Source organism: Erpetoichthys calabaricus, chromosome 4 (assembly GCF_900747795.2).
Source record: "Erpetoichthys calabaricus chromosome 4, fErpCal1.3, whole genome shotgun sequence".
NCBI classification, from domain to species: domain Eukaryota; kingdom Metazoa; phylum Chordata; class Cladistia; order Polypteriformes; family Polypteridae; genus Erpetoichthys; species Erpetoichthys calabaricus.
In genome coordinates, this window is record NC_041397.2 from 185303935 (window position 1) to 185322784 (window position 18850).

Consider the following 18850-nt stretch of genomic DNA (forward strand, 5'->3'; position numbering starts at 1 on the left):
CCTCCTACTGTGTGTTGAACATTACATTACATTTACCTATATTAAATTTCATCTGGCCCAAATATGCCCAAGCTTGTATGCTGTCTAAATTCTTCTGTAACAGTTAATTTGTCATCATCTCCAAACTTAACCAACTTATTGATTATATTTTTGTCCAGATCATTTATATATATTAAAAAGAGCAGCAGCCCCAGCACTGATCCCTGAGGGATACCACTTTTAACATCACCTAATTCTAAAGAAAGTTACCCTTACTATGACATTCCTTTGTTTAAGATATTTTGTTCCCACCTACACAATGTTCCTTGCACTCTCTCTTCTTTTAGATTGATCACTAATCTTTCAAGTGGTAGCTAAGTTCTGAAAATCAAGATAAATAATATCATATGCACCTCTCTTACTGCATGCTTTTGTTGTTTCTTTATATAATTCCAGTACATTAGTGAAACAACCCATGTTCACTTTAATGCTAATACATCTGTTCTGATACTTGTTGCTGAATCTTTTCCTTAATAATTGTTTCCATCAGTTTACTAGTGATGCCAGTTAAACTTAGTGGCCTATTACCTATATTTTATAGCGTTAGAAAAACAATGAATTATTATTATCTGTAGTTAAAGTAGATGTGTGGTAATGTAAATATATAGTACATTTACTGTATAATGTATTACAAAGCCACACTTACATGCATTTTTTTATTTTTATCGTCATAATTATCATGTAACTTACATATTACAATTTCAAACAGCAATAGAAATTAACTGATGAGAAAGATGTTCAGGCAAGCTACCTCTGTTTTCATAGGCAGCATCAGGCATGTACAAGTCACAGCCACTTGCGTGACTCTATTTGCGTTTTACCAACATATATAAAGGATCAGTTTTGCTGCCAGGAGAGGTTATCAAGCGAGTAAAAGAGGAAAAAATACAAATATTCAAGATGAAGTAACCTATTTAAAGGTAAATTTCAAACAGTATATATATATTTAATTAATCCATAATTAAAGTTATAATGTTTCTGTTGGCGGCACGGTGGCGCAGTGGGTAGCGCTGCTGCCTCGCAGTTGGGAGACCTGGGGACCTGGGTTCACTTCCCAGGTCCTCCCTGCGTGGAGTTTGCATGTTCTCCCCGTGTCTGCGTGGGTTTCCTCCGGGTGCTCCGGTTTCCTCCCACAGTCCAAAGACATGCAGGTTAGGTGGATTGGCGATTCTAAATTGGCCCTAGTGTGTGCTTGGTGTTTGTGTGTGTCCTGCGGTGGGTTGGCACCCTGCCCAGGATTGGTTCCTGCCTTGTGCCCTGTGTTGGCTGGGATTGGCTCCAGCAGACCCCCGTGACCCTGTGTTTGGATTCAGCGGGTTGGAAAATGGATGGATGGATGGATGTTTCTGTTATTTAAAATAGATTACTGTACTTTGAAAATGCTGCTTTTTAATGAATTTGTTTGAATATTCAAACATGTGTGCCATGCGATTTATTCTAAATATCTGATTGAAAATGTAATTTTCATAACAAATTTCCATAAAGAATAGGTATGCCAAATTTCAGTAAAACTGGTCTACTGTGAGCCAAGTTGTTGCATGCACACAGACAGGCTGACATGATAAAAAAATAGGAGCTTTTATCATTATATGCACCTAAAAATACTTAATTCAGTTAATTTTACTAGTATGCGTCTTACTTTTACAAGCACCCAGTACTGCTGGGTTGGACTCAGCTGAATAAACTGAATGTAAAATAAAGAAATTAATCTCAAAACACATGTTGAGAAAAGATAACTTACATTTTTGTGCAGCTTTGACTAATAAATTAATTGTGTGCTCTATACATATTCACCTGTGTTTGTAGTGTTCTTTGTCTATTTATTACCTTGTTTGTATTCTTATTTATACACAGTAGTACTAGGGTGTTGTACCGTGTTAGCCATTATGAATGTAGAGAAAAGCCTTCTGTCTATTAAAATGGCACATGACATAATTGAATCAGTGGTACTTTAAATTATACATTTTTGGCTTTTAAATACATAACTGATACAGAAACACTATTTTAAAAAGTTGTTATGTAATTAAACATTGTTAGTGCTGGGTGTCAAAATAACAAACTCTTTTTATAAATGGATTGAAATAAGGATTTTAAAAAAAGATGCTAATGTTGATTTTTTTTTTTTGCAAGCCAAAACAAATTAAAGTTTATAACATACAACTTACATTATGCATTGACAAATAATTTAGCAATGATATGATTGAAGTGAATGTTATCTTTTTATATTTCTCTATAAGATTAATTATTATAGGTTTCTTGATAAAAAAAGCTAAGTAAATCAAGGAAAATTAAAAATATCCAAAATTTGGTTTGCAAAATGATATATCACAGATTTTTCTTTCAGTGGAAATATGCAAAATAGTTTGTATTGCAGTTAAGTTTCTTAAAAATTTATTTTAGCAGTAGTCAAATATACAATACTAACTTTATATTTTAGAAAACTGCATTAAGAACATAAATTTGACATTCTCCTAAGAATATGGCAATTAAAGATCTTTATTAACATGTGACTACAGTAAATGGGCTAGAAAGGAAAGAAGCATTAAAGTGAGAGGCAGAACTAGGTAATTTCTAAAATCCCTCCACCACGTTATCTCTAAAAACTGAAAGCATTCCCTCACTTTTTTAAAAGGACAAAATCTCTAAAGGAGGCTAGAAAGAAAGACATTTGTATTAATTTGAAAAATCAAGGAAAAAATGAAATGAAAAATAACGGGTTTTAGTGATGTCTGTCCTAAATAGGAAGCTAATTGAGATTGGACAGCCACAAATTGGCTTTGGTTAAACTTTAGTTTATAGATTTTATTTTGTTTCTGTTCAGCCAGCTGACCTGTGAATGCAGAGATGCATTGTTTATTCACTTAGCTGACCAATCCTTTATCACTGAACTGATTTGGAAAGGTGGCTAACTCTGTTACTATTTAAGGTTGTTGGCTTTAACACTAGAATTACGAGAGCCTACGAAAAAACTCGTAAATCCGTCCCACCTTAAATCGCGTCTTAAATCCGTTTGCACCTCTCCGCCAGAGTCCTTTGTCATCTAAATGTGCTGATAAACAAAAGCTACTAGCAGTCAGCTATTCCATCCCCCAACCGACTTAGAACGAATTTCTCCTAGCTCATGCCTTGCCTTGATTTGATTATCTGGGATTGAAGTGGAGTTTTAGAGTGGAAATAATATAGTGTTATTTGGAATACACGCATTTCATGTGTGTTCCGTTTCTATAGTAGTCTGTGCAAACACATTTTTAAAACAGAAACGTTTTTCATATTCTAATAGTAAATGACAAAATGTAGGCATAAACTATATAACGTATGAAGCCTGAAGTCCATATATCAAAGAAACACTTTCACAAAAGGTACAAATAAGAGAACACGTGCGCTTTTATTCAAAAATATAACTGCACAAAAAAAAAAGCCGCGTTAGCATGCCACATTGACACTCTTACTACAACTGCCGCGGTGGCGTAATGGTATCAGCTCCTGACTGGGAATCAGAGGGTGGCGAGTTCGATACTGCATGGCTCCACTTCGAGAAGTGAACTGCTCTTATTCTTACAATTTTAGAATAACAACATAAATTTGATTTCAGTCTGTAACAGCCGGTGTAACTTATGATAGTGGTAAAGGTTAGCTTTTTTTTTTTTTTTTTTTAATTCACTTTTCATTCTCGCAGTCTCATTCAGAATCAATCCATCCAACCCCATCTGACACAGCTGTTTTCACATAAATAAAAGTGCACTTTTATTCAAGACTATAACCGAAGAATAAAGAAAGCAAGTTACAGTTGGTGGTTGATACGACAGCTTGCGTGGTGCAATGCTAAGAACTGCTGATTTCAAGTGACGGTGAGATACGAAGAAGGCAGCTTCGCCAGCGTTTGTGTGTCAGAACCCTTTTGGGGGGGGGGGGGGGCGGTAGTATGCATCGTGGTACACTGCAGACCTATAGCGCGTCTTTATGTCAGATGGGGTTGTATGGATTGATTCTGAATGCGACTGCGAGAATGAAAAGTGAATTAAAAAAAAAAAAAAAGCTAACCTTTACCACTATCATAAGTTACACCGGCTGTTACAGACTGAAATCAAATTTATGTTGTTATTCTAAAATTGTAAGAATAAGAGCAGTTCACTTCTCGAAGTGGAACCGTGCGGGATCAAACTCGCCACCCTCTGATTCCCAGTCAGGAGCTGATACCATTACGCCACCGCGGCAGTTGAAGTAAGAGTGTCAATGTGGCATGCTAACGCGGCTTTTTTTTTGTGCAGTTATATTTTTGAATAAAAGCGCACGTGTTCATGTATTAAACGTGGGGGCACAGTGGCACAGGGGTAGCGGTGAGTTGTGATTGTTCTTGCCTCCCCTGTCCAGGGATTATTCCTTCCTTCAGAAAGGTGCTTGCTGGGCTATACGTGACCCTGAATGTAATAATTTAATGTAGCAGTACTGTCCATGTCAAATGTACCAATCCCCAATTCCTGTCTTTCTGTTTTCTTTCTCCACATAACCAATCGCCTCCCATTGAGCTCTGTAGTAAATGTAAAACCAGCTGTAAGCTTAGAATGCCAATTCTTCAAAACTTATATGGAACACTGAAAAATCTTTGTTAAACATGTTTAATTATTCCATCTATCCAGGGTCGCACCAGTTACAGCAAGCATCAAGCACGAGGCAAGAAGTTCAAATAGACTGCGTCATGGCTGAGTCGAATCTATGCAGATGCTGGTGGCTTTCATAAGGCAGCATGTGCTATAAATGTTCTCGAGGGCTGGAAGCTGTATCCCGATAATTCTGATCAGCTGCTGTACAGCTGTGATACCACACACACATAGAATGGGTTGAAATACTCATAAGTGGTGCAAAGTAACAATGCTATGGCAGCTTTTGTATATGGAATAGTTCATTCCGTGCATCATTATATTGTTACAGATTTATTACAATCAAGTGAGTTACATTTGTAAACGATTTGTAGTTAATTTAGATATATTTTATAAATTCTGTGTCACTGATGTGAATTTGAAAAATAGGAGACCACACAGAAACAGTAGCACTGCTTTGACACTGGGTGCCACCAGTTTGCAAAACTGAGCAGAAATGTCCGAACACAATGGGGGAACTTGCCGTGAAAATGTGTGTGGCTTTACGACAAGTTTAGTTTTTATACATCGTGATGTGAGCGTGGAAACGTGTGTAAGCAACATTTTTGTGCGTACGCACCATTTATACATGAGGGCCTTGATCCTGGAAAAAAAATATCCTGTAGAAAAGTTAATGTACTCATTAAAAAAATAGAGATATTTGACATTTAATACACAGTAAGGGCAATCTTTGTGCTGATCTGCAGTGGATGAAAAATACTGTAAATGGTAGCATGTTTAATTTCAGGTCTGGAGCATCATGGTTCAAATCCCACCTGTATTTTTTTTATTGATTTGATTTATGTTATGTATACAAAAGTACATGTTTTTGATCATCACAACTACATAAGTTATATAAAAAATCTAAAATGAATTATAACCATAAAACTGTTTGTTATCATAGAGAAATATTATTGTTTTACCAGAGGTATTGATTTAACAATATTTTAGAAAAAAAATGCATGCAAAGTGTACGACATGAGTACCATGAGAGTTTTTCATAGACATTTTGATATTGTTTGCTGTTGTCCTGTGTTGGTCACTGCCTGCTTCCATTAAAGCATACATTTTGTTAGCTCCGTTCTGCATGAAAACATGCAATTAAAATTATTTTTCAGCTATCACTACAAACCACATTAGGTAAGTTAACACTTAAAAAAATATAATTTTGGGCTTAGTATTCCTTTAAGAAAAAAACTGTGTAAAAAGAAAGATGTCACTAGTTTTTACTTAGACATAGAAATGTTAAAAAGCTTTTGTTCTTATTTGCACAGACACATAGCTCATAATAATATTTACTGGCAACACCTTGGCATTCACTTGTCTAAAAAGTTTTGTTTCTCTACAGCTGAAGTTGTTTAGGATAAGGCATTTACTATTTATAAAATTTCTGTGGAATTTGATTATTCATGTACCTTACTGTCAGAATATAAAGACACTTTACCATTTCTTCCTGCAGTTTTTCCCTTTATCTTTACACTAATGTCACATTTGTTTGGTCCCTTTCAGTGCACACACATCAAGTTAGGTGTGCTACTTTGATAAAAGTAGGTGTTGAGCCAAGCTAATCTGTCACATTTTGGAGGAGTATGGGAAGGCACTGACTTTTTCTTGTAAAGAATAGGCCAAAACAGAAATATTTCTTTTGTGTGAACAGTGTAGATGGTTTAACAGTTTATTCTTTGAAGGACTAATAGTGATCAGCAGCCTTCCAAAGAACAAATTAATTCTGAGTTTCAAGGTTAGGAATTGTGTTTTGACTTTAAATGTTTGGTTCTCCTTCTGTTTTGATTGTTCCTTGTTTCTAGGTACCCGGATTCACTCTCCCTTTGTTTAATCTGACTTCTGAGAATGTATATATTCAAGGCTAACTAACCTTGAACACTCAGTTTCTTCTGTTCGCAAAATGACGACATTAGTGTTTGGGTTATTTAAAATTTGTCACACAATAAATTAATTTAGATGTCTAATTATCATAAAAAGACAATGTGTTTATTTTTCGAGCCTATAACACATTCATTACAGTTAGAACAAAGGCCCACTAGAAAGAAAAAATAGGAACAAGAAAAAAGTCAAAAATAAAAAACCACATCCAGGAAATGTGGACTTTCTGCTTCTAAAAGATTGCAGATCAGAAGGAGAGATCCGCTACTTTCAAGGAGTGCTAGACACATAAGAGATCATATTAATGAAGAAATGGCAAATTGGATAAACTTTATTGACCCTTTGGCCTTGCTGGGGCTAATCTTGTACTATGAGTGCCTTTTGAAAGATTCTTCCATCTTCTACACCTTCAAGGATTGCCAATTTGAGTGAAACACATAACACATAATGATTCAGTGAATCCCTCACACTATATCCTACTTGTGGTTTCCCAGACTCTAGCTTCCTGGATACAGTTGATGCCAATGCAAGAAATATCTGCAGTAAGGAGAAGGACCATGTACAAAAGCAAGGCTTCCATTGAAACTGCACGATTGTTAACAAGTGAGACTCTGTTATTACTGTAGGTGATTTGTGAAGTCTGTCCATTCAAAAATCACACATTGTCTTCCTTTTGGACAGTGAAAACATTGGCAATCTTTCAGACCTTGGAATAGATAAGAAATAACATGTTTGTCTCTAAATAATTGAGTTGCAAAATTAATTTATCTGGAGTTGAAATATAGCAGCTGAAATCCAAACTGGATCAAAACAAGAACACAATCAAACAAGGGTTCTAAACAGATGCAGTACCAGACAGGAAACAATAAACAAACTAAGGTTGAAACTAAACTGATAAATCTTAATGTTAAATTCTTAACTAAGATATCCTTTGAGCATAGCAGGCTTTATTTTAAATGTAAATAAAAAACTGTCAGAATCGTTCACTACAAAGCCTAGCAAGTGTATTCTGCTTACCACCTGTCATTATAGAAAATGTGAGTTGTAATATCACATGCAGGTAGGCATCTGACTTCATTTGATAATGTTATCAATGTGTGAAACTGTAAGCACCAAAAAACAAACAAAAGTAAGTCCAAAAGAAACTAAAATGTATGGAAATGTACTAAGTGCCTCTGATAATGGATTGGGATTTTTTTCATATCTTGGAAATTCAATGGCTTATTGCTTCCAGGATTACAGCTTTGAAAAAGATCTCAGACTGGGGATGAAACTTGAGAATGTTTAAGCTATTCTAAACTGATCTCTGAAGAATTAAGGAACGCATGTAGTTTCATGCTTCCACCTACAACTAAAGTCATTCGTGTACTGAAGCAGCATTGCACATGTAGTTTGTCAGCATGCCCGTGTCGATCAAACACAGCAAGCTCTACAGCAGGGGTCCCCAACTCCGGTCCTGGAGGGCACCTGTGGCTGCAGGTTTTCATTTTAACCCTTTTCTTAATTAGTGACTTGTTTTTGCGGCTAATTAACTTCTTCTGAATTATTTTAATTGACTTGTTTTTAAGATTTGTTCCCCTGAATTTCTTCATACTTCCTCTGAATTGCTGATCAGCCTAGTACAGTTAGTACAGTTAACCTGTATGGAAAGTTAGGATCTAATTATACATTGCGTGTATTGAAAAATTAAAACTAGCAGTATAATTTACTCACTATAGGACCTTAGTGTAATTTTGTTAATTATGGAGAAATTGCTTGAAAAAGGTTTTGCTGACAGACTACTTTACAGAGTGTTGGCTGCATACTGACGTCATTCATTTTGATAACTGGAGCAATGGCTAAAGTGTGAAATGTGCTTATGGCCTTGAGGTGGAAGTTCATGTTATCTTTAATTGCACTGTTTGCTCGTAAAAGTTGTTTTCTGGTTGTTGTTAAATGATCTTGTAGCACTTTTTATAGGTTATACAGTATATGCCTGCACCTTGTAGAAATGCAAGTAAGATGGATGCAAAAAGGTTTAACAAGTGGTTAATATTCTGATATAAGATGCCATAGATAGGGTTTGCAGAGCACAAGATACCTTTTGCGGCAGACAGGATCTGTACTGGCAGGATGGGATGTATTTGGCTTAGAGATGCAACATTTCATTGGAAAAATGTGGACTGTTAAAACTAGTAATTGAGGAAAGGGAACTTAGGGCATGGGAAGGTTTACTGTGAATAGCAATGATAATGTTCAAAAAAGAAACCTGACAATAGTAATTATACTATTGAAATCGAAACCCAGTACTCAATAAGCAAGCATATTAAAAAACCAGGCTAAACACAAAAATGTTAATGCTAGAAATACAACAAATAAAACTGATTTGCATGTAAAGTCAATTTCTTAAACTCAATTAATCTAGTGCAGAGTTGCTGTATTAATCTAATATACAAGCAGTTTTACATGTCCTTTATGTATTTATTTAGGCACATCTCCTGTTAATGCTTTTATTATTACCAAATACATGTGAATATTTAAAAATTATATGGTTTATGTTCCTTAAATTAACTTTACTCTTATCATTCTTCATCTTATTGATTTTGAAAGATTTTACATTTTTAATAACATGTTTTCCTTTTTGTTTTGTGCATGACAAAATGATCAACTTGCAAGCTTAACAAAATACTGTACAATAGGTCACATTCTTCACTGTAGTAGGGCAGCTAGATTATATTAGATACATATATTTATTCAATATAAAATTGTAATGTGTAATTTATCACCTTCAGATTTGACTAGCTTGTTGTTTATTTACTTAATCCAGATTGTGTATATATATATATATATATATATATATATATATATATATATATATATATATATATATATATATATATATATATATATATATATTTATAGGGCGGCACGGTGGCGCAGTGGGTAGCGCTGTTGCCTCACAGTTAGGAGACCTGGGTTCTCTTCCCGGGTTCTCCCTGCGTGGAGTTTGCATGTTCTTCCCGTGTCTGCATGGGTTTCCTCAGGGTCCTCTGGTTTCCTTCCACAGTCCAAAGATATGCTGGTTAGGTGCATTGGCGATCCTAAATTGTCCCTAGTGTGTGCTTGGTGTGTGTGTGTGTGCGACCTGCGGTGGGCTGGTGCCCTGCCCGGGGTTTGTTTCCTGCCTTGCACCCTGTGTTGGCTAGGATTGGCTCCAGCAGACCCCCATGACCCTGTAACCCTGTGGTTAGGATATAGCGGGTTGGATAATGGATGGATATATATATATATATATATATATATATATATATATATATATATATATATATATATATACTGTATATATATATATATACAGTATATATATATATATACATACTGTATATATATATATATATATATATATATATATATACATACTGTATATATATATATAAAATAGAAAGAGCAGGAGTTACAGCACTTATCCCTGAGGGACACCATTTATGACATCACCTAATTCAGAAAAATTGCCTCTCATCATTTTCCTTTGTTTCCAGTTTTTAAGTCATTGTTGTAGTTATTTACACACCACACCATGAATTCCCACCTAAATTTAGTTTGATCAGTAGATTTTTGAAAATCAAAGTATATGATTTTGTTGCTTTCTCACAAAATTCTAATTTATGCATATTTATTAGCTCAATTTATGAGCCTGCAAATTCCCAGAAGCTTATTAACTTGTATATAGATATAATGGTATTGATCTAAGATTTACAAGTTAAAACGTAAAACTAAACAAAGCATGAGATATGCAATAAATGAAGATGTAATAAATGCACTCTGGGTGCTGGCTGGAGTAAAATTAAAACAGTATAGTTTAAGACCAACTCTAACTGAAAACTCATTTACTGTATATGTTTGTTTTAATTTGTTTCTCTTATTATAATGCATAAATATGACACAATTGGAGCCAATCCAGGCAGCAATCGGTGCAAAGTAGAAGGTAAATGGACAGATTTCCAGCCATAACAGAGCATAGTTACCCAAACATACACACACCTCCCTACACAGACTGGTTTAGTTTAAAGTTGCTAGATAATGAACCATGTCTCAGGGATGCATAAGTAAACTGGAGTACCTGACTAAATGCAGAATACATGAAAACTGCACATACCCAGAATATATATATTTGGTGTGTATGTTTATGTCTTCAATGTGGAAATACCCTTTTACTATAACATTCACATTTCTGTAATAACAATTTAACATAATGAAAAAAAAAATGAAAAACTGTATAAATATCCCTGAGACAAACTTTTTTTACAGTACTCTAGATCTAATTATATATATGCAACTTCTTGTCTTTTCAAAACAAATTGGGTAAGGAAGCATTAAGTTTTTCACAATGTCATTTATTATCTGGAAAAAAATGAGATGATTTTACCTCATAGTGTAAAGTAGGGTCCCATCATCCTCCAACCGGAGCAGTTTATTTGGAGTAGTCATGTTATGAGCCACTGATTTCTTTCCATTAAGAAAGAAGGTATCTGGAGTCCATATTTTACTGGCAAGCAGGTTATTCAAAGGTAGACGTTGCATTGGACCTTTAAATTTTAAACGTTCATCTTTCCAACTTTGACGAAAAAACACATCAATAGTATATTCCTGTGAAGGGGAAAGGACATTTCCAAATGTAAGAAGCTATAGGAGCTCAGAAAGTATAATTAAAGTCAATACTGAACTAATGAAGATGTAAAGAAATTGGTAAGCTTACCATTTCAGTATCAGACACAGGGCCAAAACTTGTAACATAAATATTTGTTTTTACTTCTGTAATCCGCTCTATAGAATGTAAAACACAATTATTCAGCATTATTGAAGGCTTGGAATGATTATATTAGCTAATGGTAAACTATATCCCATTAATTATTATAAACTAAGCAAGTTGTTAACCACTGACATGTTTTACGGTACTGCTTAAAAGGGTTATTTATGTTATACAGTTTACCTCAAAATCAAAGGAGTGAGACAGACATGAAAATGTGAATCAGTTGCCAAGTGAGCAACGAAATTGTGGTTACCTACCTAAACACAACGTACCTATCTATCTATCTATCTATCTATCTATCTATCTATCTATCTATCTATCTATCTATCTATCTATCTATCTATCTATCTATCTATCTATCTATCTATCTATCTATCTATCTATCTATCTATCTATCTATCTATCTATCACTGGATTGTACTAAAAACCATAACTGAAAACTAAATTAAAACACACTCAGGTCATGGTTTGGTATATTTTCACATATTTATATCAATGTTTTCTCTGGGAACCTTGTCTTGTTTACAATGTATACCTCCAAGTCCCGGGCGCAGTCTGTTATCATAGCCATCTAGCAGTCCATCTAAGATTCTAGTGAATATGGTAATATTGTCATTCGTATCTTCTTTTACTGTTCCTGCTGCCATCTGTGATGAACTGTCAATGGGATAACAGGATGAATATGAACATTGCATGTTTAGTTTCATATGCCTAAAACATGCTCCACTTTAACAAAGCACAATAGTAGAATATTCAATGAATACTGCACACCATGTTTTCTTTCACTTTTGTTCCCATATACACACATGGAAAATGGGATGGAGAGTGTGCACTTAATACTGGGTATGTTATGTTTATTCAGATATGCATATCAGATACTTTGCACTGTAAAAAGCCAGTGTCATGATTTAATGAGTTTAACAAAAAAAGTCTAAGATGACTGAATTTTCTGTTCATACCAGCCAAAATAAAATTATGAAAAATAATGCTAAATCTTCACACCTCTTTAAGAGATAACTGTAAATAAATATTTTCATCAAACCTTTTAAATATATCAGGCAAACATAATTAATAGCTTATGTAGATTAAATGTTAAAGTAACTGTTTCTTCAGACCAAAAATTGAATATTTGAGATTTGAATTAGTGTTTATTTTGTGATGCGATTTTCAGTCTACCTCCTGTAATAAAATGGAATTGCTGAAATTTAAAATTGTGAAAACAGTAAAAATTTGTGATGTATTAAAACTAAATGAGTTTGCTGTTTACCTCAGATTAGAAAAATGTGATAAATTGTATTTGGTTGTATAATTTGTTAATGTGTATTTTTAAAATCTGATGAACATAAACATACCATTCAGAAGTGCGACAAAGATGTCACATGCAATCAAAAAAGTATATTGTTAAAAAAAATATTACCTAAGGTGGCAAAATATGGTGAGCAGAATTAAAAAGGCCAGAGTTGGTTTCATTGTAAAAAATAAAAGCATCCCATTGTCCATTCCTGAAATGAAAAAAATAGTTTTCATAGCCAGCCAGAATGAGGAAAACTACTAAATGAATCTGTATTGTTATTTATTGTAATAGTCATTTTATTACAGAAAATGAAAAGCATGCTTACCAGCCAACAACAAAGCAAAAACAAGAACCACAAAAATGATGAATATTTTCCCAGCATTAGAATCATTTACATAAATTGCCATACTGAAGACCCGTGGATTCTGTTATATTAATAATAGTCATAACAGTAATACAGGCTTTGAGGAAATGTTACATGTGTTCATTTTAAATATAAAATTATTCAACGATTTTACAGTTCTTGACATACCAAGAAAAATATTAGCAATAATAACACGTTATGTCATAAAGGAAATTGTCTAACCAAAATTTTGTGGCAGTACCCAAATATTGTCTGATTACATATTTAATTTTGTAGAAGAAATAGAATGTGAATACTGATCTGACCAGTAGGTAACCCTAATTTTAATTGACATGAAGTACTCTTTGTCTTTAGCTATGCTTGTGACGATGACATAAGTAACCATCAAGTACAAACTGAATTGTGTGATTGCATTGTTCATTAATTAAAAGGCCGTGCAAATTAAATTCACTTCTCTAATATTCAAATCACTTGATAGAAACAATGAACATTCTGTAATCTACCTACAGTACCAAACATCGGGGGATGTTAAAATAACGGAGCTGTTCAGCGCCCCTTTCTTGTCTTAGTATCTTAACACGGTACAGACTTTTTGCGGATGCATGCAAATTAAGATCCCTGCAATGAAAACAGAACACCAGATCTCTTTATATCGCTTTCACTCAATGCGGACAATGGATTCAGAAGTTACCATTTGATCCAAGGTGATATATAACCAGACGGCCTGCTCTATATGCGGATGCACATAGACAACAACATTAAAAGCAACCAACATTAAAAGCAATGGCTGTAATGAGTCGAGCGATCAATAAACGGTGTGGCTTGTTACATAAAAACCTACTGTACCTTGACAGTTCCGCACAAGACTATCGATTTAGTTACACCTTTGCGGCATTTGCCACGAATGAACAGGAGCACAGAATTAAAATCGCTTAATAACCACAGGACGAGGAGTTGCTAGCGAAAATCCTTTGTGTGTGTGTGTGTATTGATTATTATCGACTGATGCCACACTTAACATGCCTTACCACGGTTGCAATCACCAACGGTATGCAGCATGCCAGCATTGAACGTCGAGTCAAAAAGGCATTGTGTCACGGTATGTTAATGCAAGTATATTCCAAATTAACAAAATACTATTTTTAACATTAAGTAGCTATGCAATAAGTACTTTACCAGACCACTGAAAAATGCTTTTCTCCTTCTTAATGAGCATCATTAATTGGTGTTAAATTCCGTGTGAACTAAAAGAAAGTGAGAGGGGAAGAAAAAGAAAGAGAGGAAGAAAGAGAGAGAGGGAGAGGGGAGGTGGGGAGAGTGACAGAAAAAGACCGAGAGACCGCTGACAGAAAAGCTAAGTTGAATTATTGAAAAGAAAGCGTGGTACTTAAAAGAGCTGTCCTCTTGTTTGCAGGATCCCTAAGCGGCATCACCCATCCGCGAACTCCCCGATAGGTGCGCTGCTTCAGCTCCCGGCATTGACTTGCTGAACATTCCATGCACATCGCACCTCACGCTCTCGCCTCAATCCTCCGCGCGCTCCATCAGATATTCATAGGCACTAGTTGGTGGAGAAATAATAACCACCCAGGCTTTCGCCTTCCGTTCCCCCAGTGTGGATGCGCTACAGCTCGGGGTGGGGGTGTGTGGCACAGGGTTACCCGCCTTAACTCGCGTTAGTGTACCGAACGAGCCGCACACACGATTAATCCAGGCACTTAAACGAATAGCCGCTTACCAGATCCCCTTGAGATTCAGCGCTTCTCCTAGGATTGCCTGGGCTCTTCTTCGAGGGAGGGGGGAGGGAATTCCCTCCTTCAGACTTTCTTTTGTTTCTGCTGTGATAAATATGAACACTATAAGCAGACAGAGGCAGAAAAGTGAAAAACGTCAGCTGCTCTCACACGCTATAATTGCACCTCGAGGGAAGGAAAATAAAAACTAAATGGTAAGGTAAATGAGGCAATCAGTTCTCCAATAATACAACAACAAAAAAGCACCACAGCAAACTGTGCAGGAGGGAAACACCTTACTGCTTACTTCGCACTCCTTTTTCATTGCCACTAATATACGCTTTTTTTTCTCAGAAAAAGGGAAACTATACCATGGCTTATAGATGTCCCCAGCGTCTGTTGTTGATCTCAGTAGTGCCCGTAAAATGAAAATATACTGCTTGATCTTACGCTTCTCATTCCAAATGCTGTAAAGATTTATTATGCTTAACCTGGATAAGATTTGGCCACCGCGGACAGAAATAGATGGCTATTAAACAGATAGGGCATTATTATTTTTGTTAAATAATATATATATATATATATATATATATATATATATATATATATATATATATATATATATACACACAATACAGTATAAAATAAAACGCATAATGAATGATATACTACCAAAAACCTGTTTCAAATCTTTTTGATATATAAAAATTTTCTCTCTCTCTGTTTTGTTTTAGATTCCAGATCTACAAAGTCATCCATCCATAATCCTTAAAACCCAGGGTCACACTAAGCCCGGAAACTCTCGTGGATTTGGCATATTACGCCAATTCTTTGCATCACTGCCCCAGAGTTCCAAAACGTGAAGGTTCGAATCCCGCGTTGGTCACTGACAGTGTAGTTTGCAAGATCTCCTCGTGTACTTGTAGACTTTATCGAAATTCACCGGTTTGCCTTCCACATCGCACATTCTCGTGATTTATGTTTATTAGTGCGAAGCTGTTTCGGTTATCAGTGTGAAATGAGGCGCCAACTATTAAGACCCCGAAATTTCGCTAAGTTTTTATTAAAGGTAAGGGAGTCGTATTATCGTTGTTTGTTACATTGTAGATGCCTGCATATGATAGATCAGATAATTAACTACGAGTTAAGAACAAGGATATTTCGTTTTTTTTGTTCAAAATATATATCATGAAACCTCGTTTTACATTAAAATGTTTAATAATGGTAATCTTTCATATGTATAGTGTACACGCTACCAAATTCCTGTGATGGCCCTTTTTTCAAAACTGCAACTTTTTATTTGACCGTTAGAGGGTGGCAAAGTATTATTCATTAGCCTAAACCGGGGATGTTACGCTCTGGTATTGAAGGGCTGCAGTGGCTGCAGGTTTTTGTTTCAAACACTTTGATTTTTAACCTTTTGTTAATGCTAATGGTACATACTGTGCTACCTTGATTTTCAAGTCACTTTTGTTGTAATTGTTTCATTTTTTTTAACAATGTGGCAAGCCAACAGATGAACGGGCAAACTTAGATCTCATTCGTTCCTGTGTCTTTCACACAATATCTGCTTCAGTAAAATATCTGAAAAGGGGAAAAATGAAGGTCGGAGAAATACTGATCCACAGAACATTTGGATGGTGATCTCAGAAAAAAGAAAATCAGTTTTGGAAATGACTGGTGTTGCAAAGTGAGAACACTAACCAGCCATAGAATTGAATAATGGGCTTTATTAAGTGCTAAATAGGAAATTGGTTGGAGTAAAAACTGTGTCCCTCAAGGACTATTTAAGCCCCTTGAGTTAGCTGATTATCTATTGTCTTGCTTTGTATTATTTGGCTAAAGGTTAAAGGGATAAATAAGCAAGTCAATCATAATTAAGTCAAAAGAAATATGATAAATTAGCAATAGTAATGGGTTATTAATTTTAAAAGGGGCCAAAATAAAAACTTGCAGCCACTGCTGCCCTCCTGGATCTGAGTTTGACACCCCATGGTCTAAGCAGTATACATCAGAATCTTTTTTTTTTTAATTACAGAAATACCCTGTACAGAACTGAAAGCCAGTTCTTCCTTTCTGTCTTTGTAATTTAGACATGATAAAACTGCTGAAGCAAGCTTTGAGCATCCATTGTGCAGATAAAAGCAATAGGTTTGATTTGCCATGGCTAGGAAAAAAAGTCTTATTCTTAACAGCATTTACATTATTCATCCAGTAGAAGAAAAGCAATACTTGTGCTGTTTCTCTGCTTGCACTTGAAATATCTATAAAGCAGAGGAATGTGGAAAAATAGAAATTTTTATTAGGTGTAACAATAGGTTTTTTAATTAGAAAGTGTTGCTGCTGAACATGTGTCCCCTGATGTAAAAAAAAGGAAAATGGATCTTTAGCTACTGTGGATGAATTGAAAGCTTTGTCTATCACACATATATTGCAACTGCTTTGCTAAATCACTTCAGTTTGGTTAGTGGTTAGTTTTACTTTTATTATTAGGCTCTTTTATGCTGTGTCCTTTCTTCCAACTACTTTGGTATTCCGTTACATACTTTCTAATTTCAAGATGAATCAAACACTCTTGACAACTTAATATACAATGCTCTTGGGACTCAATGTTGCAGTACATGCAAGTATTAGACGAAAAATCATTCCATACTGTTAAAGTGTGTGTGTGCATTTAAAACAACCTGATCCTCCTTACTGCCTTCTCTGACTTAGGTATCACTGGGACTGCTCTCAGATGATCTGAATCCTTACTCTCAGGTAGATCTTACCATGTGTTCTGGAGTAGAGAGATGTCAAAGTTGCATCACGCAAGCACAGGAGTGCCCCATGGATCAGTGTTGGGTCTTCTCCTCTTTTCCTGGTATACCACCTCACTAGACCCTATCTTCCAATCCCATGGATTCTCATTTAAGTGATATGCCAATGATATTTTGTTGTACATGTATTTCTCAGCAGAGGACCACACAGCCTCAACTACAATCTTGACATGTCTCACTGATATTTCAACTTACTTGGAGGAACACCATCTCCAGCTTAACCTGGCAATGACAGCTCTTTGTTATTCTAGCTAGTCCGTCTATTTAACTTCTCCATGAAGTTTGGCTCATTATCACCAATACCTACAAATACAGTGCATAACCTTTGAGTGATAATCAATGACAAGCTATCCTTCATTAACCTCACTGGAACCACTTCATGTCCATGCAGATTCACTCAGTACAATATACGCATGATGAGACCATATGTGAGCATGCAGCACAATTTCAGGTCCAAGTTTTGGTCTTGCAACATCTTGACTACTGTAATTGCTTACTGGCCATGGTACCAGGCTACTACAGATGATTCAAAATGCAGTGGCATGTCTTGTGCTCATTCAACCTGTCACTCCCCTGGCTCCCTGTTGCAGCACACATTAAGTTCAAATCCTTGATGCTTTCCTATAGAGTAATCAATGGTTCAGCTCGTATGTATATGGAGACACTCATGAGGTTCTGCACTCCTTCTCACCTGTTCATGTCTGTTAATGGATGGCATCTGGTGATAGCATTTCTACTTGGCATCACATCTCAATCCAGACTCTTTTTATTTGCAGCTCCTACTTTTTGGAATGAGCTGTCTCCCTCTATCTAAATGACTAACTTCCTAAATGCATTTAGGAAGTGTTTGACAATTATCTTGTTTTGTGAATATCTTTATAATCAGTAGTTATGATGCATGGTTCTTAGTAGCAATGCATAACTAGTCTTGTGTTGTTCTGTATATTTTAGGGTTTGATGATCAATTTTATTACCCTGTTCTGTAACACTTGTTTCAAATTAGTCCCCAAACTGATGCTTAGCAATTATGCTGTCCTGTTTTGTAAGTCACTTTACATTTACTTATTTGGCTGATGCCTTTATCCAAGGTGACATGTAACCACTTTGATACAAGTGGTTACATTTCTTTTAATTTTCTAATTGGAGCACAGGAAGGTCAAGTGACTTGCTCATGGTCACACAGTGTCAGTAGCGAGATTTGAACCCACAGTCAGGCTTTGAAGTCCAAAACATTAATCACTACACTACACTGCCTGCATTTAGGATAAAAACATCAGTTAAGCAAATACAT

At 35.5% G+C, this 18850-nt stretch overlaps 2 protein-coding genes across 6 annotated transcripts in view; one reads left to right on the top strand and one right to left on the bottom strand.

The window, feature by feature from the left end:
• Positions 1-14983, bottom strand: part of gabra5 (gamma-aminobutyric acid type A receptor subunit alpha5) — a 49458-nt gene extending 34475 nt beyond the window's left edge. The window contains exons 1-5 of one of the 3 annotated variants that reach the window (XM_028800038.2): positions 14746-14983; positions 12767-12851; positions 11885-12006; positions 11296-11363; positions 10966-11186 (exon numbers count right to left, since the gene is read on the bottom strand). In XM_028800038.2, coding sequence (XP_028655871.2) covers positions 10966-11186; positions 11296-11363; positions 11885-12006; positions 12767-12849 — 494 coding nt within the window. In that variant the 5' untranslated portion in view covers positions 12850-12851; positions 14746-14983. The other 2 variants (XM_028800036.2, XM_028800037.2) reach the window with 2 other exon arrangements.
• Positions 1-18850, top strand: part of gabrb3 (gamma-aminobutyric acid type A receptor subunit beta3) — a 458372-nt gene that overhangs the window by 68376 nt on the left and 371146 nt on the right. The gene's annotated exons all lie outside the window — the stretch shown is intronic.